The following is a 24,364-nucleotide window of genomic DNA, read 5'->3' as shown; positions in this document are numbered from 1 at the left end:
GTAAGAAATGTGGGGGGAGGGGAAATTACAAAACCAAAACACCGATTAAGAAGCATATGAGTTTACTATGTAGAGTCCTGCCACACAATACTTTGACAGCAATTCAAAGTGACTGCATCAAGAAAATGGAATTTATACAGGTTTTTTTTTTAGAGCAATGCATGTCAATTGAAGCACAGAATCTGAACAGTTTTATTGTAGAAACACTCATTGTGCACACTCAATGAATAAAAACATGGAAGGTGGAAGATATACCACCAGAAGCTTTCAAAGACTAGTAATATATATCCTTTTTTGTAATGTCATTTCTTGTCCAGCCACAACACTAAAAAGAGTTAAATATTTTCAAAAACCCACCAACATTGGAAAGTAAGAGGTAGAGATTTAGGAAAAAAAACTCTTAAGGGATCCAGGGGGAAAAGAAAAAGCAGAGCAACATATTGTTACAAAAAGCTCCAAAAAATGAGGGAAAAACAGTAACACTAAATGTAGCCTAAGAACAAGAGAAAGCAGATCATGATGTAGCAGCACACAAACTAACATTCTAGAGCATGACAAAGTCCTCTGCATTACTAAACATGTAGCTGGGACACCGTAATGAGATCCATCAGGAAAAACACAACACGAGAACACAGCAGAGAACTCCAATAGATTACAAAAAAATGGCATCATTTAGATGAGAATATCTGCAAGTCATAAAAAAGTATCAAGAAATTGGCTATCTTTTCTTAGCTCATTACTAAGGTGAATCCATTTCCTTTAGTAGATTTAGTTATTAAGAAGTCCACATGTCAGATTAACTATGAAAAGTTATCCGGGGTATTTTTTAAAAACAAGTTCATTTAAAAGCAGACTTTTAAGAAGTATGCAATAAATTTGAGAAAGTCATTTCCAGCACAAAATACTTACTTTTTAAGTTCAGCCCTTCAGTTATTGTATGGAATTGTTACAAGTCAACAGTAGGTGGTTTATAAAATGTAATTTTATTTAATGTTACTTTGCTGTTACAGAGGGCATAACATTTTCACAAGGCTTTTTTGGGACTACAATCAATGATTAGCAACACACAATAGTGGTCCAAACTCTCTAACAATCACTGGACAAACTTGACACCTTCTCACATGTGCACAAACCTGCATGGAAAAGTACTAAATTTTATACTTGGACATGTGAACTTCAATTGGTTTTCCCATTCCAGTGTATTAAGAAATGACATGCACTTTAGTCTGCCAAAAAGCACTGCCTGTACTCCAGCAGTAACATGCTGCTTCTAATACATAGTAAAGTGAATACCAGAACTACAAAGGCAGGAGTGTAAGTGAACTTTTATTGGGAAGGGATATCAACTTAAACAGCAGCAATTGAAGATTAAGAGAAGCCCCTGTTTTTGAACACACAAGCTTCTGTATTACATGATACGGGAAGCAACTCAATTTGTGGTTTTCCAAACTTTAAATGCTCAACTTGATCTGGCCCAGAACTTCCATATTCCTACTGAAACAAATACACAGTAGCATGTGAAAGTCAATTATGGAAAGGAAACCCTGCAGAATAAGAAGGGAATGTGGAGAATAAAATGCTATGTGAAACACTCTTTTGTTGCAATTAACTACATTTTCATATCTTACTGTAATACAAAACACAGTCAACTGGCAGGAACTGGTTCAGATTTGTTTTTAAATACCAGGTACACTTTAGTCCGCTACATAAGTGTTTGGAAGTTACTTATGTTTATATGAAATGAAGCTATTAATACTTTTCTACAGCAGTAACCGCACACCAGGAAGGCCAGGACAAACACAAATCAAGGAATGGAGTTTTCCCAAAGCTGCAGTGTGAAAAGACTATAAATTGATTTCCATACACATGGATGGGTTTTCTTTGCTATAGGAAATCCAAGTGGAGCTATAAGGAATGGAGACGTGTAAAAAGGTTTTTTGAGAAGGAAAGGGAGAATGACGCCCCACGTGCAGTTTAGTTTTCTGCACCTTCTGCAGCATCACATTCTTCTCCTGCACTGTCTGATGTCCATAACTAAAAAGAAAAGAAGAACAGTGTCAGCTTTCACAAGTGCAGCTTGAATTCCAAAAAGAGACAACTACTGAGTGTAAGGAAACGATAATGAACTAGACTTCAGGATGCTCACAAAGTACCAGGGCACTGGCACTGCTCAACCCTGGCTTCCAGCACTTGCTGGGGGAGAGGTAACTGGACAGAGCTCCCCGTGCACAGGGCACAAGGAGCTTTCCTCCTCAGGCAGTGCAGACATGTTCTCAATGGCTCCAGCTCTTGTGCCTAACAGTGAGCTGTGCCATCTATCCCAGGCCATTCAACAGCCCCAACAGCAGCTCCGCAGGCAACTTCCATTTCAAACACAGCAGCCTGAATCATGCAAGTGTAGATTGCCACTGTGGTTATCGAAGCTAAGCACTTCACTCTGCTAACAACAGACATTTCTACTGAAAGACTACTGCAAAATAATAAATGTTGTTGTAATTTTAAATGCAGTATTCCCTGAAAAACTGTCATAGTTGCATATTTTAATACAACTTAGTTGTTCCATAAAGCACTTTTCTTAAATGGTTTGTCATTATAATAACATACTCAAACAAACTGATTTTATTCTTACTACACTGAAATTTCAGAGCTTTTGAATGAAAATCAGGACAACAAGTAAAGCAAGCTACACTGGATGTACACCAGGAGAAGCTTTGTTTTGAGGTAGTCATTAAAAAAGTTTGAGTAAAATTCCCTGTTAAATCACAATGACCTTTTTAAATTCCTTGTCCTATCTTACACATTAGGTTGGGCTGAATGCCCCTTCTCCCCACTACCATAAAGGCCATCATACCAGGAAGAACGTGAGCTAACCAGGCTGTTATTCCAGATTACACGGCATGAACTTGGGCATCAACTTACACAACATTCAAACTAAGTTATGAAAAGGTATCATAGGAAACAGCCCAAGTCAGTGCTGTGCTTTGTGTGAGAGGAAAATAAGGTTTTTTCCATCACAGATTCAGTCTAAGCAAACACCTGGAGAAAAGAACCAGATAATACATAAAAAAGCAACTTACTGTTAGGTTGTCTCTAAGCAACTGCATGATGAGAGTACTGTCTTTGTATGAGTCTTCGTTCAGTGTATCAAGTTCTGCAATTGCCTCATCAAACGCCTGGAATAATTAAATCATCTTTAGCCTTTCTATTAACTGATCATTAAGCAAGCAGAAGCTAAACCTACCAGAAAAGTTAGCTTAAGAAATAAAAAAAAAGGCAACATCAGAAGTTAAATGACCTGCTCTACTTGAAACAAAACCATACTAAAGACAAAATAAAAGCTTCCCATGCTGCTGAAAATTTAAGACACATTGCAAATACAGCCTGCTTGTACCCCTTCAATCCCACTAAAAATATGAGCCAGGAAAACAGAAACTTTAAATATGATAATTTCATTCACAAACTCTAGGAACCAATAATTCATAGTTTTAAGCGTCAACTCTCTTCTACTTTCCCTGCAGGCATACTGGAAAAAAAAAAGTGACTTACTGTCTTTGCCAGTGTGCAGGCAAGCTCAGGATTGTTGAGAATCTCATAATAAAATACAGAGAAGTTAAGAGCTAGACCCAGACGAATTGGATGTGTTGGCTGCATCTCCTTCTTGCTGATATCAAACGCCTCCTGATAAGCTCCCTGTGAGTTTTCTATTGTTTCTGTAAAAGGATGACAAACAAAGTGGTTTTGGGTTTGTTTGAATTTTTTTAAAGAGATTCCTACCTAGATGACTCCATTAGTAGGAGACTACAGTGCTGTACATAAACCTGTTCTTAGGAAAACAGTGCATTTACTTTAATCAAATTAATGATTGTACACCCATCTTAAGTACAGCTGCCGCTGACAAAGCACAGGGAGCAAATTAAGCTACTACAGAGCAAAGGTATTCAAGAGAGATAAACACACAGAACTTGGTAAACACAAGCATCTAAGACTACTTCAGTGGCCTTTGATACTTTGGGGATGGGGGGGGGGAAGCATTTGTGCATTACTTTTTCTACAGAACTCGTACTTCATTCCTTTCTCAGGATGGACATGTTCATGTGAGTTATGGGTGCAGAGTAAAGAAGGCCCAATTCCTTGAGGAAGTTTGGAAGGCACGTACAGCATGTTCCTGAAAAACTGAAGGTTTGCATCCAAAATCTGCATGTAGACAGGCCAAGATGAAAAGCCCAAATGTTGTGCCCAAAATAGCTGGGATAAACACCACAGAGAAAAGAGGTTACCAGGTCAGAGAATACTTCAGGAGTGCTACCTATAATCTATTCCAGATTCACTTCTGATAGACAACCAAAGGGCCAACAGCTGCCTTAAACATGCTGCAGAATGGAAGGAGACTGCAGGAAAAGAAAGGTCATTGTCAGAGCTCAAAATATTCTGTGAGGAAGCTCGCTAGTACTGGCACTGCTCCAGCAAATGCTGGTAAAAGAACTTGATAAGTAAAATATAATAAGTACTGAAAAGAAGCAAGACAGATTTGGATTTTCCAGTACTTACACAGTAATGAGTGCTAAAGGACTATCCATTTGTTGAGAACAGGTGAAAGAAGGCAAAAAGCTAGCAAATCCAGGAGATAAATTAGCTTGTAAGTACATAAAATATATTTGAAGCTGAGAAAATAAACAGATGTTTTGAGGTGGAACATCAGAAAAGCTTAAAGTCTTGAAGCTTGCAAGAAGTTAAGCAGAAAAGTCCACATGGTGATACACACAAACTGTAACTTCAGAGCTAAACCCCAGCAGGATCTGCTAACGAGGCTGCATCAATCAACCTCCCCTGCACTGTATCCCCTATCAGCATGTGTGGCATTTATCTTCAGTCATTTTAGCAAACAGGAGCTGGTATTTCTATGCTTGGACAAGCCCAGATTTGTATCTGTTGCTTGAGACAAAGTATAAATCAGATGATCTTTGTGAAAGCCAAAGGTAAGTTTTCTCGGCTACCCATGGACTTGCTGCTGCTACTTGAATCAAATTAAGGGTTAGGAATTTCTGAATAGAACTCATTAATGCAAAGACTTTTACTCCATTCTCTATGTCTTCATCTTTCAACTTGAATGCTCCTACAATAGAGGCAGACCAACGAAGTCTTTACTGAAGAGACAACCAGCCCCATCCTCCTGCTGTGCACTGCAATCAGTTTTGGGCGGCCAGCAGGGTCAGATCCGGCCATGCCCAACCCCAGGGGACAGCCACTGCAGCATCCACGTGTTCCAGCAGTCCCTCTCCTTTGTGTCACAGCAGTACTGCACAACTGATTTTAGTCTGTTATGAAGAAACAGATCACTAGCTTATGCTATACCAAGAGTTTTAACATCACAACACTATCTGGGCACCGTGCAAGACAGTTTTAATAATGAATTCAATACATCTGCTCAACAGAGAGCTAAAATCTTCCCGAGGAGAGCTTCCTGAGGTACTTACAACTACCTGTGCACCTGTTCTAACTCCTAGGAAAGGTCTACAGTCTCAACATGCCCAGTATCAAGTGGCAGTTTCCAGGCTATTCCTGCTGAATCCAAAAGGCGAACTAAAATTTCAGGAACAGTATTATTCCCATTAAAATCAATAACATTAGAGTACAGTTCATGTTTTTTTGCTAGAGTATCAACCTAGTAATTTTGTGGCTTCTTCACAAACGCAGGTGACTGCAATGAAGTCTGCTTCACAGTGAAATGGTTAAAATTTGAAGACCAACAGGACTCTACCATGGAGTACAAAATGTTACAGAGATTTGTTTACTCACCCCAACCAACTTTATTTTGGTAAATAATTACAAACAAGAAACATTAAATATATTACCATACCTTCACCTACATTGTTTTCCAGAAGATTTGAGTAAGCATTATGGAACAACTAATCAGGAATTTAGCGTAGATGACAGGAACACCAGCTAAAATTCCCTGGCATACTTAAGGTCTAGTCAGAGTTTTGCTCTCTGTCTGTATGAAAACTGGAGATTTCTGACTGAAACACAGCTAACTCATGTGTATTTGGAGTCTGTATTTCATTTCCTGGCCCCTCACCCATGGAGCAGAGCTGTACTTACGTTTTCTGTCATCACCACAGGCAACCTCAGCAAGGTATCGGAAGTAGTCTCCCTTCATCTTCAGGTAGAATACCTTGCTCTCTGGATTAGTTGCATTAGCTATTAAATATTTGTCCAAGAGCTCCTGAAACAACAACAAAACACACATTGACGTATTGAAAACACCAATGCAACTAAGTTCAATCTACTTCTCCCCCAGATTTGAGTTCATCCAGTTTGAATGGACTCCAATGTTTGCTACAAGGCTAAATGGAGTTCTAAGGCATTTTAGATAGATGCACACTTATTCCAATAAACTGACTACAGGCACAAAACCAGAGACTACATTAAGATGAACAGACAACTGGCCAATCAGACTGCAAGTAACAAGGAAAGGTTTACTGATGTACAGTTTCAGGACCAAGTTTACTTTCAGGAAATACACTCTCATTTCAAAAACATTGCAAATGAGTAAGCTTTTACTGGAAAGCCAAAATACAACACAAAGTTCCAAAGCTACTTTTTTTTTTTTTCATCAATTCTGTTTATTAGACTTGTGATAAGGAATCTCCAGCCTACCTACCACAGGGGGTCAAGGATTCAAACCCATTCAGTCGGCAGCCAACCTCACCAAACTGCACCAGCTCTTCACAAGACTCTAAAGGAACACCTGGCTGCAGCACAGCAGGGAGGCGTCCTTCGTATCTACCTTGCCAGTCCCTGAATGGAAAGAGCTATACAGTGCTCTCCAGCACACCCTGAGCTGCTGCCAACACCACTCCCCTTGTTCACAGCTCCCCTACCTGACACCAGAAGGACAAGGAAAGGTTTGCAAGCCTCCAGAAAGAGAAAGTAAGTCTCTCTCCAAGGCTGCAAATCATCCTAAGACAGGGGTGAAGAAAGGAGAGAACAGGGTAGTTCAGAGAACTGAGAAGCAGCAGAGCAGCTTCTGGCTGACCTTGCCCCTGAACTCCAGAGATTTTACCCAACTCATTGCTACAACCACTCATGTTCTCCAGAGTTGACAAAAGATGCAAATTAGTTCACATACTCAAGGAAACCCTGCAATACCCAGAGAAACTTCACAGCAGGAATGTAAGTGATAAAGATCTGCATTTACTTATCTGGAAAGTAAACAGGTCAAAAAAGGAGCAGAAAGTTTCCACAAAGCTTGCAGCTGGCTAGTTAAGATTTTTGTTACAGGAACATGTATCCAAATACAAGAAGCAGCTACAAAGGAAATATTCAAGCAACTGTTAGCTTTCTGCACAAAAATCCTTAGCACTTTAATTGACTACTAGAGCACTATAATCAAAACAAGCTAATTTTAGACACAAACTTACTCCCTATGCATACCACCATACCATTATGACTTCCTTTAATGATCAATAGAAGCAAAGCAGTCCAGTTCAAAGTGTTTACTCAGTCCATTTGAGGTTTTGGCAATTATTTTAAACTGACACTTGTAGTAGGGTACTTCCAATTGGGTTAAAAAAGCATTTTTGCATCCAAACTGTACGTGTCCCATGGATGCAACACTGCAGTGCCCGGACAAGCTCCCTCAGAGATCCCCACCGAGGCAGTAAGGCAAGAAGAGAGTCACGCCTGCTCTTGATACCACCCTAGAGAAAGCAGCAGAAGGTAAGATGATATCAAGCCTGACATACCCTTGCACCTACCAAATCAAATCACTTTTAGGAGTTTCTATAAGGCTATAAAACCACTGCCAAAGCCTAGACACTGGCTATTTGGCAAAGGCATAAGTGAGGAATCTGTGTCACATTTAACACAGCCAAGTATGCAGGGGCTTGAGCAAACATATAGAACAGTGCAGCTCACTAGTGTTATGGAAAAAGCAGCAATACCTTAGGTCTGTTTCAAAACAAGAGTTAAAACGTAATAGGCAGATGGGTAATACAACACTGTATTAATACTATTATTGTGCATTAATCATTCCATATTAGAATGAGTTATTCCCACTCTACAGATTTCTGCAAAGAAAAAACTTCACATTTTGGCTCAATGTTTTTTTGCTGCTTTTCTCCTATGACAATGTCTACGTCAGCCATAAAAGGGCAACACTACACAAACCAGTTTCAGTCTCAGAGACAACAATGTGGTAACCTCAAGGCTAACATTTGAGTTTGATTTTCCAATAAACTGCCCAGAATGATGAAACGTGACAGATAATACATCTGTGATTTAGAACTAATGTTCCATAAATCCATGACGTCTGAAGAATAACCACCAGCCTCCAAAAGCCATCCTATGGTTGGGACTGCAGTAAGCAGCAGAGATGTGATCTATCAATGTGCTCAGATTAACTGTGCCACAGTGTAAGGAGCACTGACCAGACAAGCAGTGAAGATACTATAGCTATATGGCATTTTAAACCAGGTATCTCACAAAACTGTATCTTTGATTCATCTTTCACATACTGAAATAAAATTTTCAAGATGTTACAACTATATCAACAAGGGAACAATCAGGCAATCAGGCATTTTTCTTTTATGCTTTCCAAAACACAGAAATTTACTGTATACTTTGCGCACAAGAAGTATTACCCATTTTATTACAAAATTCTGGCTTTGGAGGCAGCTTAGCTCCGGAGCTGATCTGGCTTGGTTATGGCTGAAAAATACTTAACCCCTGGAATCTAGTGGACACTAAAGAATGTTTACAGGAAAGCTTTAGCATGGCAAATTTAAGCCAAATCTGAAAGCTACATTCCCTAGAGCATCAGTACCCACTTTTTCCTCCCCCCCCCAGATGGGGTAGGCCATACACTTTTTCTGGGAATGTGAAAGGATCTTGCTGTGCCAGCCCTCCACAAGCAAGCAGCACTGTGGCCTGTGTGTCAGTGCATCCTTAAAATGCTGCCCTCATTACACAGAGACATTACTCTGATAACCAGTGGCTCTGTCCAAACTTCCGAGAAACTTAGAGAAAAAAGTGATGCTGAGAATGAGCTGCACTTTTTCAGACAACAAATAGTGGGTTATTTCCTAGGCACTTCTCAGGTGGAGAAGCTCAGCAGCCCAGCAGCTCTGAGGTAGCCCAGCACCTCTCACTCCCAGTTCATCTTAAGGGCCTCCTAATCCTTACATAACACAAGTAAGGAAGAGGCCTGTGCCTTTTCCTTCAGCTAGGGTGGAACATTCTCGTTCTGGACTTTACATACTCAGTTTTGTTTTTTTAATAGCCTTAAGTGGAATAAGATCTCATTTATGAATCACGTAGGTTAGAACAGAATCCAAACAGACTTGAGTGAAGCTGATTATTTATCAAGCCAGATGTTATATCTTTCAAATCAATAATTTATTTGGTGTACTTCATGAGCCATTCATCTCAGGATTATCATAATTTCTTGGAAGGCATCTTACCCTCCCTCTTAGAGACAAAATCTTGGCGGGACAGTGAGAGCAGACAGCACAGTAAGTCAAATTATTTGCTTCACACTGCTGTGAGTCAGTAATAGCCAGAAAAACTCATGATTTCCTGCATCTCTTCTCTCATCTTTCCCCACCTGGACATTTTTACTTTTCCAGCAGAGAGAAATGAACCAGGAATTCTTATTTTAAACATCAGCTGATATTAAGTAAAATGACTACAGGCAGGCAAAGTAATGAAGTAGACCACAGAGAGCATCAAAGTTTTTGTGATTTTACCTAGGCAGAGATAAGCACTGCCAGAGGCATGATTCTGGGATTAAGGCAATACTTAATGGATGAAGAAGACTGCCATCCATGCTCCCATACAGTGAATGTGCCCATCCCTTTTATGTATTAAAATACAGCTGCCACCATCACTTAAGAATTGCAGCTCTTCCCATCACCTTCTAAGCCAAGCCTTGAAAAACCAGCAATTATGTGCTCTGCAACACAAAACATGCCTCAGAAGCTGCAGGAAAGCCACCTGATGGTGAGCCGCTGATCTGCCCTGATGGGGGGGTGCCTCTCAGAACCAGGAGCAGTATGAAGATGCAGGAATCAAAGCTCCATCCTCAGACCAGACCCTTTGTGACCCACTGGAGTTGTATTACAGTAGGTTTGCAGTGTAACAGTCTGTGGTTGGTAGCTGCTGCTTCCCCCACACTGCCATATTATGCTCAAGTGGCCTGCTAGTCCTCCTGGAGCGTGACAAGATTCCCCACTCCACTTCTCCTAAGTGCTGCTCATCCATCTCAGTTTATTTCTGCCTTCACAGTGTGCTAACACTCTTGTCATCCTAACAGCATCATACTCTCATATATATTCTTTTCCCCTCCCATGAAAAGAAGGCTTACTTATCTATTATAGAGATGTCAGCAACTAAGGGCTAACTCTCCCTGGAACAAGTCTGCAGCTGCCTGGAGAAGCCATGGGGAGCAGGCTGGGAGCCTGGCAGCTAGATACTTCTTCCCCTAAAAGCTGTATTTTTTTTCTTTCTCTCGCCATTGGCAAACATATTCCTCTACATGCAAATGAAAACATTTCAATTGCCTTTTTGGATCTTTCTCCATTCTACTCTTGTTCTTTCCCAACTGAGTAAGTATACCCCCAGTCCCTTTTCCCTCCTGTTTAAGTAGGCTCAAGGGTTGAACACGTGGTACTCACTGACCACTGCAACTAACCTGAGCCAGAAATACTAAGTCAGTCTATCTGCTCTCATCACTTCCCCATTTTTCCAGCTTTATGAAAAGCAAGTCCTGAAGGAATGTCAGGCATACCTTTACCTGAAGGTATGTCTGACACAAAGCAGCTCCCTGAAGACAGATCTCCTCAATAATTATTTGTGGTGTGTGCATCCAGCCAACCTCTCCTTACTGGCACATCTCCCCTGCAATTCATGCTCCAGTCCCACTCCACATATGCTTTCTGTTTTCTCTTTTCAGGGCAACATCTCCTTGAAAAAGCTGACATCACAACAGAAAGTCCCACCACTCTCTCCCCACCCAAGCCTATTTTAAAAGGCAAGACTGATTGAGACATTAAGTTCAACCATAGTGTACTCTAAATACTTTCTATACAGTTTAACTACAGGGTAGGTTCAAGTGGCAGAAAAATACCACTGCTATCTGGTCTGTGCTGTTCTCTCTTCCCACATATCCAGCTGTAAAAATATCTCACCAGCAAAGATGAATTTGGAGAAAAGCCCATCTTGAATACCCAACTGACCTTTTAGCTTCCTTCAGTGGTTGTGCCATTTAGACGTGGACTTCAATAAGAGTAGCAAGTACATGAGTGTGAGTCTCCTCACATATTCCAATACCACTAGCTAGTGGATATATTCTTCACACTTAACCATTCAATACCAGAGGATAAATGTGAACCAGGTCAGCTCCAGAGACTATCTACTCATCACAACTAGTTTGAGGCCAATTTTCAAAGCATATTAAAGACAGCATGTGCCTAAGTAAGGACAGAAGTTCTCAATGTGGTAAACTCAAGTAACCAAAAACATTTACAATATCACCATCACTCAGATGTCAACACCTATGACATGTTTGGGTCACACCACCAGCACCAAGTTATTTAGTGTTGCGGTATTAAAAGATAGATTTACACTGTCATTTGCATTTCTCACTGAGTACAGTTTATCATTAATTTTGTTTCACTAAAAGGAAAGAAGTCAATGTAAAAGCAACCATCAGAAACAGCAATGCTCTCCAAAAGTTTGTCCCATAAGTTAAGCTGCTGCGTGGTATTTGGCAAGGAGGAGCGTGTCAATACTCTAAATGGCTGGCACAGAATTTTCTGAATGAAGTCTATTTTGGATAAAGTTTGTTTTTTCAAGTCAGAGTGTTTCAACAATACCCTTGAGCCTTAAGCCCATATATCTTACTTCAAGATGTTTAAAATACCTTATTTCAGCACCATCTCCATCTTCTGGGAATGTAATTTTAAAGGTTATTTTTAAAAGTGAACATCCTAACAGTTTGTGTGAAGTAATTGGCATTTGCAGGTTTTAGTAATTTAAAACAATGTCCTTCACCTGGCTTGAATTCATATGACACAAAAAGCATCTAGAAAAAACAAAATCCTATAGTAATTTTTTGACAGAAGAAAAAACTAATAAATATCAATACTTATAAAATATAAATATATTCCTCCTCACTGCATAATGAAAAAGTTCATATATGGAAAAAAAGAAAGAAGAAAAACAAAAAAAAAAAAACAAGTTGAACGTCTGCTCAGCAGCTCTTAGCTGTCCAAGTGTTCTCAGACCTGCCAGCAGAGGAGGTGCCGTCACTCCACAGAGTACCAATTTTTCACAGGTTTTACAGGAACTAGACTGAGTTTTATTGCTGTTTCCTAGATGTTTCTTTGCTTTCTGAACTGACACTGAATGTTCTCTATTTTGAGCTTTAAGTGCTTTTGGGTTGTTTTGTTTATTAAGGAGCACAGCCACCAGAACAGATGTTATCTGGGTAACAGCAAGTAACTGATCACTTAATGTTGTACCATACACTAATTGGCCAAACCCCACAGAACCAAAAAGTCACATGCAAGTGAAGAAACTGTTTCAAAATAAACCTATTTTGAGACAAGGTTCCTAAAAATAATGCACAAGGCACGGAGTGCATGTCAACACTTCTAGCAAGTTAACTCACCACCCTGAAACATGGATTCAACATCAGAGTCCCACCCAGATGAGCACCCTGCATCTCACAGGAACACCATGAGTGTATGAGGCTACATAAATTCAGGGCTGCAGTATGCAAAATATTTGGAAAAATTATTCAGTCTCAAGTATTTTTGACAGTCCATCCAGACCCCATATGAAAAAATTACCTAGAAGCAGCATAAACAGAAATGGTTTCCACCCCAGCTACAGTCAAAAAGCAAAGCTAAAGTTGGTGAGGCAGCTCAGACCAACATAATCACCTAATATAACTTAAATGTGAATTTCAACACATCAAATATTCCGAAGTCTCTGACAGAGATGATTGGTGTGGGCTCAGACCTTTCAATAAGGCTTCTACTCACAAATGACTGCCTGTTTTAATCGTCTAGCAGAGTAGTATTTAAGACTTCTTGACTATTTTAAGTAAAATCAGTCATTCCAAAGTCCACAGTATGACTCACTGAAACCTAGGTGTTTTTTAACGTTCAGCAGTTGTTTTCTTGACAGGAAAGGGAGAGTCCCCTGCTGCAACAGTAAGATCACTTTACTTTCAACAGTGTAATTCAGCGGAACTGAGTTCTTCATCCTTCAGGATCCAAGCTCTATGCATCAACTCCTTTTGGGAGAACATTAAGTGATTTTCATACAGACCTCTCCAAACTAAGTGTTTCAGTTTATGTATTGAGGAAAATATGTGTGCTCCTTTCCAGTAATGGCATGGCCTTAAGATGACCTGACAAAGCACTACTGAGAGCAGAGACAAATGTACCTGACATGAAAACAGAGAGGGTGACCTAATTCATCTTTTCCATTTGGTTCCATGTCTTTGTCTATACAGTTTTAAGAACTGGCAGCCAATACCTAGGATTGGCCCTGAATGAAGTATCTGGAATCTCACTTAACAAATGCACTGGAAGACTGAGCTGCAGCATGTCTGCCCACACTATTCCCACCTGGGGTTGAGATTAATTTAATCTAGAATTTACACTCACTGCTTATACTTCTCCTCAAGTTAGAAAGTTCTGTGGTCCCCAGAGAACTATGTAAGCCAGGAACTAGAAGTGTATGGAAATACAAGTTCTCCTTTCTATAGATTTTTCAGACAAAATGAACAATCCAGCAAAAGTCAGAGAACTACTTAAGTTTTTATGGAAGGCCCTGAAGTTTTCCAGTTTCCCCCCATCAAATGTAGAAAGGAGTATTAAAAAAGAAGTCATTCCTCTTTTCAAAAATTATAAATTTTTGATGAATTAATGGCTATACAGCACAGCCAAAAGCTTTCAGGAAAAATTCCTTGGTATCTGACATATTTATCTCAAATTGATTCTAACATTCTTCCATTACTGCATTTTACATACTTCTAATTCCTCAAAATACTTCCAAGTGCTCTTCTCTTAGCAAACACATTTTAGGCACCAAATCCTTCCCTTCAGAATCCTGGCCATCTAAAAGTTTCTTTCAGCATCTACTTGTGACATTGCATAATATGACAGAATCAACCAAAAAAGTCTAAATTTTCATTTAAAAATACTTCTATGCTCTCCAGCTCCAGAAGCCCAAAGGTAAAATTCAATGACTGGCCAAGGTATACCTAGACTAACAGCACTCAAGAGGAACAACAGCACACAGGAGTTATGTGGTCTTAAGGTACATTGCCCTTACACAAAGAACTCATTTTGACTTGCTTCAGTTCTTGTCTCTCTTTGGGAGCTCTCGATCAGAGGCGTGGGATCACTGAACCTCAAAATGATAACACAACAGATATACTTTCTTCCCATTGCATAGTATAGCTTGGAAGAGCCTTTCGCATCATCCAACTTTATCTTGAAGGAAACCCAGCAATATATTATTTTACTCAGTCTACTGGGACTGAGAGTGTGCCAGTAATTTGTTATTCCCCAAATGAGACAACCTACAACAATGAAGTCTAACCTTAGGTCAGAAAAACTGAAGTCAACATTTCAGATAACCTGGTTATATCTCACAGAAAGTGAGCCGTGACTTTTTGCTAAGGCCCCGTTACCTACTTTTATTAAAAACAATTTCTGCTTACAATAATTTTGCAAAATATATTTGACTTCAGAACAAAACTTCCCGAAGAAGTTTTATCCAGGAATGATGTGGCTGTCAGTCAAGTAAGAGTATATATAGTGTATTTAGAAAAACTATTATTAAAGCAAATGCAAATTCTTCTGTTTTCAGAGCTGAACACTACTCATGTATCAGGCTACTTCAGTGAATAGATCATATAAACTAAAGGAGAGAATAAAGAGTAACAGAGCAAATAAGAAACCCTTATCAATATTAGAAACCGGTAAATCAAACCCTTGATTACTTTAACAAATTTAGAGAAAAGTACATAGCTAATTCAGGACTTCCAGTTCTTAGATATTGACATCTGATATTTTGGTGGGAGCACAGACTACAAGATGTGAAACTGAGCAGTCACACTGTTTTGCTGCCTCTCCTAAGTGCCTGGCTCACACAAACCAGGCACTGTTATATATTCATATACAGGATGGATTAGCAAATGACAAGCTTCCAAATCAGCAGTATGCACACTAAAGTGTTCTCATGTTGGTTCCAGCTTCCTGGAACGCAGAAAGGATGAGGAGGAACTTGTAAACACCCCTCCAATAAATTTGGTGGAGCTATACTGAGTATCACAAGTGCAGTGCTATTACTTACCTCTGTGACAAAATTGGATTCTTACTGGCAGTAAGAAAGCACCTGGCCCTCATGCTCGAAGGCCAAGAGCATAAAGCTAAATATGAAAACATTGATTAATCAAGCATACACCTTCACCTACCAAAGTACACCCATGCACTTTTACCAGCCCTTCCTCTGCTGTTTTCGTCACTACCTTCCTCTGAAAATCAGGCATCCCCCCCACTACTGAAACCAGAATACCAAGCTGCAGTGCCTGTACAGAAACTGGTACAATCTGTTCCTTTAACACTGTACTAAACAACCCCAATTTGTGCCATGATAAAGAGATCAAGTGTAATAACCTTCAAAATCAAGTATGTTCTTTCCCCATCAAGTTCTCTCTTGCCCACATACAGCCTTCTGTGCTTTTCTTCAAAAAGGCACCTCATCACATTAGTATCCAAGGTAGTAGAAGTGCCTGTGAGACAACTGTCTAGCAGGTAAGCCTGACAGTGATTTATAAAATCTGTTAAAAGCTTCACTGCATTAGCAGAAAAAACAGAATTTTTGGCTTTGTTGTCTGGTTAGACCTAGTGAGCACATCCTACTTTCTCACGGCCACCAAAGAAATAAATGTCCTCCAAGAAATTTAGTAATTCTAGACAGCATTCAGCTGTAAGGGGAGGGGGCAGCAGGCAATGACTGCATGGGATGGAGGCTTCAGCTACCATCAGAATTCCTTGAACGATTCTCAGCTGGACTCTTGAACAGTTCACAGTCTGCTCAAGAACCTTCGTGCACTCTAGGCTTTGTTCTAAGTCCCTTTTCAGAAATGATTACGTTTTCTTCGCACAAAAGTGAGGATTCCAGCAATATACTCTATTGAAAGATGACAGAGAGGGTAAAACTATGAATAAGTCAAGTTCAGATCTAAGTTTCAAGCATATGGAACCAAAAAAAATTAAACTATTAAATTTCACAATTCTTACCACAAATGTGTTGATGGCTGCTAGAAGTTGTGCTAAGAACACAAAGGAAAAACCATCTCTCTCTCCACAAATTACTTTTCACAAAAAAAGACTATTTATTCCAAACTATTCATCCAATTCACATTCACTCTACAATTCTGGACTTACCAAGAAGTAACATTCCCAACCTAACTTTTATGAAGTAGCCTTTCCTTTTAGTGAGTCACTTAAGAATAGCAGTTGCTTTAACTTACAAAAGGTTAAAAGTAGTACTTGAAACACTGTCCCAACCACAACTGGGACAACTAACTCAAGTCCAAATGTAAAATTAATTGATTAGCATGCCTGACCTTCAAAATAAAACTGCATCTTACACAGTTTCCTGTATCAAAAGACTGTATGTAATACCCTTTTAGTGGGTATCACCTCTACACCACATATTTCTGCACAAACTCTCTCTCTTCTCTGACAATAGGAACACAGAGACAAAGAATTCACAAGATATGAAATTTTGGTAAATTGTTTAGATAGCAGCATGAAGCTGATACCTACTGAATATGACATGTACAATAAAAACCACGAAGATTTTACTTTTCTGTAGGCCAAAGTTAACAGCAGGGAAGAGACAGGGCTATGGTCAAAGTTATCCATCATCAGACATCAGATATTTTAGCTGATATGAGTAATCTATTTGCAAGAAAATGCCAACTTCACTTTCAATGGACCTCTGAACTTGTGCTGTTGAAACAAACTGCTCTGAACATTACCTTCTAGCATCGGGATTTTTGTTCTACTCATTTTAAGTGATTAACTTTAGAACTAGAGCTACAAAATGGATAATAATCAAAAGTGGACAGGTTTTTTTTACTCATTTTCATTAGCTTTTATTGTTTCTTAAGTATGTGAAGCAGCAGTAGGAACAACATTGCAACCGGAAGGAAGGAAGGAAGGAAGGAAGGAAGGAGCTGGCAAGAGCAACACACTAATACATGCTTTCAACAATTAACAGTAAAATCTCTCAGAAGATCAAAGCATCCCATCAGCCTTAAGATAGTAAAAATACAGACAATACACACCTATAGTTTTCATTGCAGGCACTGCCACAGGGTGGCAAAAAGAATTAACAGCACAAGTAATGCGACTGTTCCCTCATTTCTCAGAGTTCACAATGCCATTGCTCATTTCCAGAGAAACAAGCCAACATGGGCCTGACACAATACAATGTAAAAACGTTTACAGAGGACACTGTGAAAACTGATAATGGGAAACAACTTAAAAGCCTCAGGTATGTAACTTTTCTACACAAAATTTTCTAAGAATATTTAAAAAACACTTTAACATTTCACCTAGAGACAAGTAACAATCAAGACACAGTTGTTTTCAAGCCCTAATGATTTTACATATTCATCAAGATTTAAACTGTGGGCAAATAGTTACCAAACCTTATCTCTATTACTCCAAGAAGAGCTCCAACACATCAGGACCTAGAAACTGAACACATGCAAACACACACAAAATCCCTCAAGCTGTAAGTGGAGAGCGCTTCCAGGCAAGGACTGCTGTCCTCCCTGCCTTCACATTATGGCTCTCTAAAGAACAAAGGAGCCTGAAAGCAACACAAGTTATAGCCATGCAAAACGACCAAGGCTCTCAGAAAACCCACCAGTTTAATGTGCTTCCCCAGAAAGGTTCCAATTCAAAAGTTAACTTTTTTGAAAAACTATTGTCACTGAACAGTGGAGTGTACATGTAATTAAGCAGACCTTATACTGTATGTTCCATCTCCAAAGAGTCCACATCATTTCACTAACTATATGAAAGTTGCTGCTGAATCCACCCCTTTTACATTATCTAGTACCCATCTCGAAATCACTCAAGTCAAGAGAAAGCAACACGAACTTTGTCCTCAGAGTACATGAATCAACATAGTGCAACTTTATCTTGAAAAAAATTAAGTTGCCAACCTGTTTCTTTATTCAACATGAGAGTTTCAAGAACAGTTTTAACTATGAGTCATAAGGGATGATTCAACATTAACTCTCTACATTACCAAAGAATTCATCAATCAATACAGGGAGTTCAGCAAAACCTCCTAGTGTATCTTTCAAATAAAACATTTGTGCAAGTTGTTTGACAGCCATACCATTTCCCCATTAAAGAGCTCTTCTCATCTGAAAGACCAGTCATAAAATTAACAGCTAAAAAGCATTCAGATCATGCAGATAGGCAGTTAAAGAATGACAGTAAATCATCAGAAAAAGCTTTATTTTTATGTGTATATCTATATACAGATATCTCAACGTAACTTTGAATGTTTGTATTCTAGTGGTAATTAAGTTCTTTATCAAACCTGAAACAATGCTTAACTTAACTGGCTTGGGGCATTTTTTTGCAGGAAAAAAAAGTAATTACAGATCCCATGTTCCTGAAATTTTAATTAAAAAATTAGCAGCATTTTTAATGGTAGCACAAGTACTTCTACATGAAAATTTAGAAATATGCCACACCAGTAGTTAAAAAAAAAAGCCTTTTGAAAAAACTGTTAGTAGTATGACTAACAGCAGTCACACTCCACCCAACACACCCACCCTTGCTAAATCCAAATACTCCAGATGACAAGCAACCTTTCCATACTACTTGCCAGCAGTTGTTAGTTTAGCTGCCTTCCTAGAATTAAAAAGGCAACTCTGAGATTCAGCTGAAGAGATCTGAAAAAGCCACAAGCTGTTACCATAGTACTAGTACAGAAGAAATTATCATTCAAAGGAGGAGCCAAAAGCATTGTGTGGCTCAGCTTTAGGAAACCCATCCTTTGTAACGCCTGCTCATCCTGAATTCCAACCTCTCATGCTGACTCACGGATCATAGGAGTGGTACATGGAGGAGGAAAGGGAGGGAATCAGAAGAGAACAGAACTGCACATGGCCCTCAAAGGAAGAATAAAAAAAAAGTAAGGCTTGCAGTAGACAGCCCCATCTCCTTCTACCAAAGGAAGGCACATCTTTGCAGCAGGTCAGGACAGGAAAAGCATGCTCAGCTGCAGGTTTTTGGTCTTCACTACTTCCTGCAGCCTTCCAGGCCGGAAGGTGAGAGCTGCCAACAGGTCATTAACGAGAACAGAGAAACGAGAGTGCACTGAAAAATTCATCCAGCACAGGAAGAGCTTGCTTTCCCTGCACTAGAGGTCTGTGCTAGCACAGCTACCAGCATACCTGCTGGCCACCATCAGATGGGGTGGAATAACTTCAGTAGAGACACTGTGTGAAGGGGCTCACTGCCTCTCCCTACGGAAACAAAAGTTCCTTGTCAAAATGGCACAACCAGTATGAGATTTTAGGCATCACTTTCTCAAAGGCTCTAGATTTGGTAAAAGGACAAAGGGAGATTAAGTCTGAAGAGTGAGCTTTACATGGAGGTCCCAAGAAGTTAGTTCTGAAGTGGGGCACTGAGTAGAGAAAAAAGAGTGACACAAATGCTGGCACTTCATCACACAGGGTTCTAGTGAAACTTGTCACAGGAAGCAGGAATCCTACAGAAGTTCCATCATTTTCACAAAGGTGAAAGTTTCATAATTTCAATACACCTGTAACTGGAGAAACAATTTTGCTCTTGTGGAAGGCATGGGCTCTTAAATGCACTAAGGAATTAACTGATCCATAAAGCTAATAAATAAGAAAATTATTTTCAAGATAACTCACTTTGATTTAGAAAGAAAGAACAAACCTAGGTGGCAGCATACAAGGAAGCATACAGGTATTTTCAGCACAATCCAAAGAAGCATTCCCTTGTACATGAGCCAGAACACTTAATCAAGAAGAAAAATCAGTTACTTCCAAACTAGTCACCTTTAAATTCACATCTCCTAAACAAATCTAGGATGAATTTACCTCAAAATTGTCTATTTCCTTACAGACTTGCTTCCTCCTGGTCTCACATTAGCAACACTAGACACCAAAGAAAAGGTAATTAAGAGGAGCAAATCAACCACTGAAGATGATCTGCCACAGAATTACTACTGCACTATGCACATGCAGTTTCTTGCAGTACAATTCCCTGGTCATGTAGAACTGGGTCCAGCAGCCTCCACACTGCTGACACACATCTCTTGAGCTCCCACTACAGTTTTCCTATCAACGGCATCTGGAATTCTGCTGCTTCCACAGAAATGTACTTATAGGCTTGATGCATGCTTAGAGTGTCATTCCAGTCTTTACACCTTAGCTTTACATTGCTCCATAATTACTGCAAAATCTCAAAGATACCCTGAGAAGTCAGCTTGCATCTAACAAAGACAATTTCTACATGTCTCTTTCCCCTCTTCAATACAGATGTCTAAGTTTGTAAAGTCAAATTTATGTTAAAACAGTCCTCAAAATGTCTCTTGAAGACGCCTTTAGAGTATTTCTCTTCATGAGGAAGTAAACAAAATGCACACATGGTTTCAACGTTTGTAGCAAGTTGTTAGTTGATCTGAACAAAGGAGTTTTCACGTTTTCAGCTTATCTTACCCATAGGTTTACTAACCACAGCACAGAGGCTAAATTCTCTGTATCTCCACAGCTACCTGGTGAAATACTGCATATGGATCACTGCACCCAGAAATGTACCTCACAAAACTGAGTATCTCAAATATACCTCTACACATACAGGGTCAATAGCATAGTGCAGTTGATCCTCCTCCTCACGGGAGGAAGTTACAGTACTGGCCTCACCTACCCCAGCACAACACGGCATGATATGCTCCAACCAAGTTCCCAATGCTTCCCCCAGTACAGCAGCACACTTAAATACTGCATTTCCCTACCTTAAACAAAATATAAGAAATCACAAAGTCCCCACTTACCAGCACCGTGGTGCAGATGGACCTGAGCTCAGACTCCACCTTCTCCCGATAGTCCTTGATAAGCTGCATCTTCTTGTCACTGGTGTCTGTCTTCTGCTCGATGCTGGAGATGACCCTCCAGGCCGAGCGCCGCCCCCCCACCACGTTCTTGTAGGCCACGGAGAGCAGGTTGCGCTCCTCGTTGGACAGCTCGGCACCTTGCTCCGTTACTGCCTTCATGCAGGTGGCCATGTCATCGTAGCGCTCGGCTTGCTCAGCCAGCTTGGCTTTCTGGATCAACTCGGTCTTATCCATGGTGGCTGGCAGTGGGACAAGAGCAGTGCAGTAGCAGAAGAAGCTGGAGATGTCACACTATCAACACGAGAATGCGCCTCAAAACCTGACAGAAAGAAGACACCAATCATGATGCCAGGATAAACACCATCGAACACGGTCCTACAGCAGCCCATTGCAACCCAGCAAAAACGAGATTTACTGTGAGCCTTGCCTTCCCTTCCCCATCTCCAGGTGCTCCTCCTGGACAGGCGGACTGCAACATCCTGCCCTTCCATGCAAGGCTACGAGGACTCGTCCCAAGGGTCCACCCCTCGGGAAAGCACGACCTAGAAACCCAGGCGGAGAAGTCACACTCGGCCGGTGCTATCCAAGGGACGGCAGCCAGCCGCCCAAGCAGTGGAAATAGCCGGTTTTCCATCAGAAAAAAACCATCACCCCGCTTTTCCTTCGTGCCCTACGTGAGCATATTAATATGCCCTCTAACAGGGGCTCGTGGAATGATTCCTGGTTACCACCCTGCCTAGGGCCCTCGCCCAAATTCCTGCCTCCGTGCGCTACCAACCCTGCGGGCGAGCGCCGGAGGCAGACGGGCATGAATGCCGGGACTGGCGGGAAAAAATACATAATAAAAGCAGCAAGGCGAGCTCGGCGCCGGGGAACACAGCAGGGGTTAAACCCCTCCAGGACCCGCCTCCCTGGGGGCGAGCGGGGCCGGGGCCGCGAGGCTGGGGAGGGGGCCCTGGGCGCTTCTCCTCCCGCGGCGGGGCGCGGCGCACCCGGGCCTCCCGTCTGCCCCGGCGGCCGCCGATCCGGACCTCAGCGCGGCGGGGGCCCCGCGCTGCCGGCGGGGAGCGCGGCGGCTCCCGGTACACGGCAGCGGGTGCGGTCTCGGGCTCAGCGGCCGCGTCTCCTGGGACGGCGGGGGGCGCGGGGGCGGCCGGCGGAGTCCCCGTGGCGACGGGGCGGGAAGAGGAAGCGGCGGCGGGTGCGAAATGGCGGCGCTGGATGCACCTCCCGCTCCCCGGGGCCGCCGAGCTCTCCACGCCGCGATCACAAAATGGAGGACGCGGCAGGAGGAGGCAGCGGAGCGGGGCCCATCCCGCCGCCGGCCGCGGCCCCGCGCTCACCTGGGTCCGCCGGGCTGTGGGGCCGGGCCGCACCCGGTCGGTGCCGCGCTCGGGGCTGTGGCGGAGAGAAAGAGCCGCTCCCGTCTCGGCCGAGCCAGCGCTGAAGGGCGTTGGCGCGCGCACCGACCCGCTGCGCGGCCCGCGCCCACACGGCCAATAGCGGCCCGGCCTGCGCGCCCAGCCCCGCCCCGCCGTGCACCGCCGGCCAATCGGGGAGGAGCGCGCCGCCGCGGGGGCGAGCGCGGGCAGGGCGCGAGCTCGGCTGGGCCCGTGGGCCACGAAGTCCGCTCTGGGGTTTCCTCCAATGAGATCCAGGGTGGAGTGACGTCACTGTCGCCATGGTGACGCCGCTACAACCCCCTCCCCCCCCACCCCACCCTCCGCCCTCGCTGCTCCCCCCCGCACCCGGGCCTCCCGTCTGCCCCGGCGGCCGCCGATCCGGACCTCAGCGCGGCGGGGGCCCCGCGCTGCCGGCGGGGAGCGCGGCGGCTCCCGGTACACGGCAGCGGGTGCGGTCTCGGGCTCAGCGGCCGCGTCTCCTGGGACGGCGGGGGGCGCGGGGGCGGCCGGCGGAGTCCCCGTGGCGACGGGGCGGGAAGAGGAAGCGGCGGCGGGTGCGAAATGGCGGCGCTGGATGCACCTCCCGCTCCCCGGGGCCGCCGAGCTCTCCACGCCGCGATCACAAAATGGAGGACGCGGCAGGAGGAGGCAGCGGAGCGGGGCCCATCCCGCCGCCGGCCGCGGCCCCGCGCTCACCTGGGTCCGCCGGGCTGTGGGGCCGGGCCGCACCCGGTCGGTGCCGCGCTCGGGGCTGTGGCGGAGAGAAAGAGCCGCTCCCGTCTCGGCCGAGCCAGCGCTGAAGGGCGTTGGCGCGCGCACCGACCCGCTGCGCGGCCCGCGCCCACACGGCCAATAGCGGCCCGGCCTGCGCGCCCAGCCCCGCCCCGCCGTGCACCGCCGGCCAATCGGGGAGGAGCGCGCCGCCGCGGGGGCGAGCGCGGGCAGGGCGCGAGCTCGGCTGGGCCCGTGGGCTGCGGCTGGGGCCACGGGGTTTCCTCCAATGAGATCCAGGGTGGAGTGACGTCACTGTCGCCATGGTGACGCCGCTACAACCCCCTCCCCCCCCACCCCACCCTCCGCCCTCGCTGCTCCCCCCCGCCCGGGACCGGGAAGGGGACCGGGACCGGGGATGCGGACCGGGGACCGGGGATGCGGACCGGGGACCGGGACCGGGGACCGGGGATGGGGGAAGTGATGGGAGGGGGCCCGGGGCTCCCCGTGGGAGGGCCCGGCCGAGGCGGTGCCCGTGCCGGCGGGGCGGGAGCGGGGGCGCGAGGCGGTGCCCGGGCCCGCACCACGGCGGCTGTTTTTCCGCCCGCGCCCTCGGGCCGCTGCTCCCCGCAGCGCCGGCGGGCGGCAGCTCCCGCAGGAGCGGGCGGCGAGCCCGGCCCTGCCCGGCCGGCCCTGCGGCGGCTCGGGCGCGGCAGGGCTGGGAGCGGCCTGCGGCCCTTCCGGAGCGGAGCGGAGCGCACGAAGTCCGGGCGCTGCCGCCGCCAGGTGCCGGGGGCCGGCCGGGTCTAGTACGGGCACTGCGGGGCTTCCCCAGTATTCCCCAGTACGTGTTCCCGGAGCCTCACGCGGGTGAAGGCAGCATTTCCCAAAAGCAACGATCAGTGTACTTGCTTGTTTTCATCCTCTTGATTTCACCTTAATTCTCCAGAGGTCAGACCATGCTCTGACATACCACAGTAGCGTGTTACCCACCCGTGGCTGGATAAAGGTGAGGCACCTATAGCCATATGTAGGTCCAAATCGTT

At 43.7% G+C, this 24,364-nt stretch overlaps 1 protein-coding gene across 2 annotated transcripts; it reads right to left on the bottom strand.

Annotated features, from left to right (window-relative positions):
* Positions 1-964: 964 nt before the first annotated feature.
* Positions 965-23,442, bottom strand: YWHAQ (tyrosine 3-monooxygenase/tryptophan 5-monooxygenase activation protein theta). Of its 2 annotated transcripts, none has more exons than XM_041477849.1 (6): positions 23,304-23,442; positions 21,145-21,523; positions 6,100-6,223; positions 3,547-3,710; positions 3,078-3,173; positions 965-2,034 (listed from the first exon to the last, which is right to left on the bottom strand). In XM_041477849.1, exons 2-6 carry the CDS (start codon positions 21,436-21,438, stop codon positions 1,975-1,977), a joined length of 738 nt encoding a protein of 245 aa, XP_041333783.1. In that variant the 5' UTR covers positions 21,439-21,523; positions 23,304-23,442; the 3' UTR covers positions 965-1,974. The 2 variants fall into 2 exon arrangements, with proteins under 2 accessions (XP_041333783.1, XP_041333782.1); XM_041477848.1 differs by lacking the exon at positions 23,304-23,442 and adding an exon at positions 22,548-22,703.
* Positions 23,443-24,364: the final 922 nt, after the last annotated feature.

Source organism: Pyrgilauda ruficollis, unplaced genomic scaffold (assembly GCF_017590135.1).
Source record: "Pyrgilauda ruficollis isolate IOZ18807 unplaced genomic scaffold, ASM1759013v1 scaffold42, whole genome shotgun sequence".
In the NCBI taxonomy this organism is placed as follows: Eukaryota; Metazoa; Chordata; class Aves; order Passeriformes; family Passeridae; genus Pyrgilauda; species Pyrgilauda ruficollis.
The sequence above is the reverse complement of the archived record's forward strand: the minus strand, read 5'-3'. Positions and strand labels throughout refer to the sequence as shown.

What these genes read in the sequence shown, in the direction of transcription:
- YWHAQ (XM_041477849.1), bottom strand. Translation starts at nt 21,438, where the DNA reads ATGGATAAGACCGAGTTGATCCAGAAAGCCAAGCTGGCTGAGCAAGCC. An exon ending in CTGTGGTGATGACAGAAAAC is followed by an intron (nt 3,711 to 6,099) that starts GTAAGTACAGCT and finishes ATCCTTTTACAG; the next exon opens with AAACAATAGAAAACTCACAG. An exon ending in TGCTTAGAGACAACCTAACA is followed by an intron (nt 2,035 to 3,077) that starts GTAAGTTGCTTT and finishes TTTTCTTTTTAG; the next exon opens with TTATGGACATCAGACAGTGC.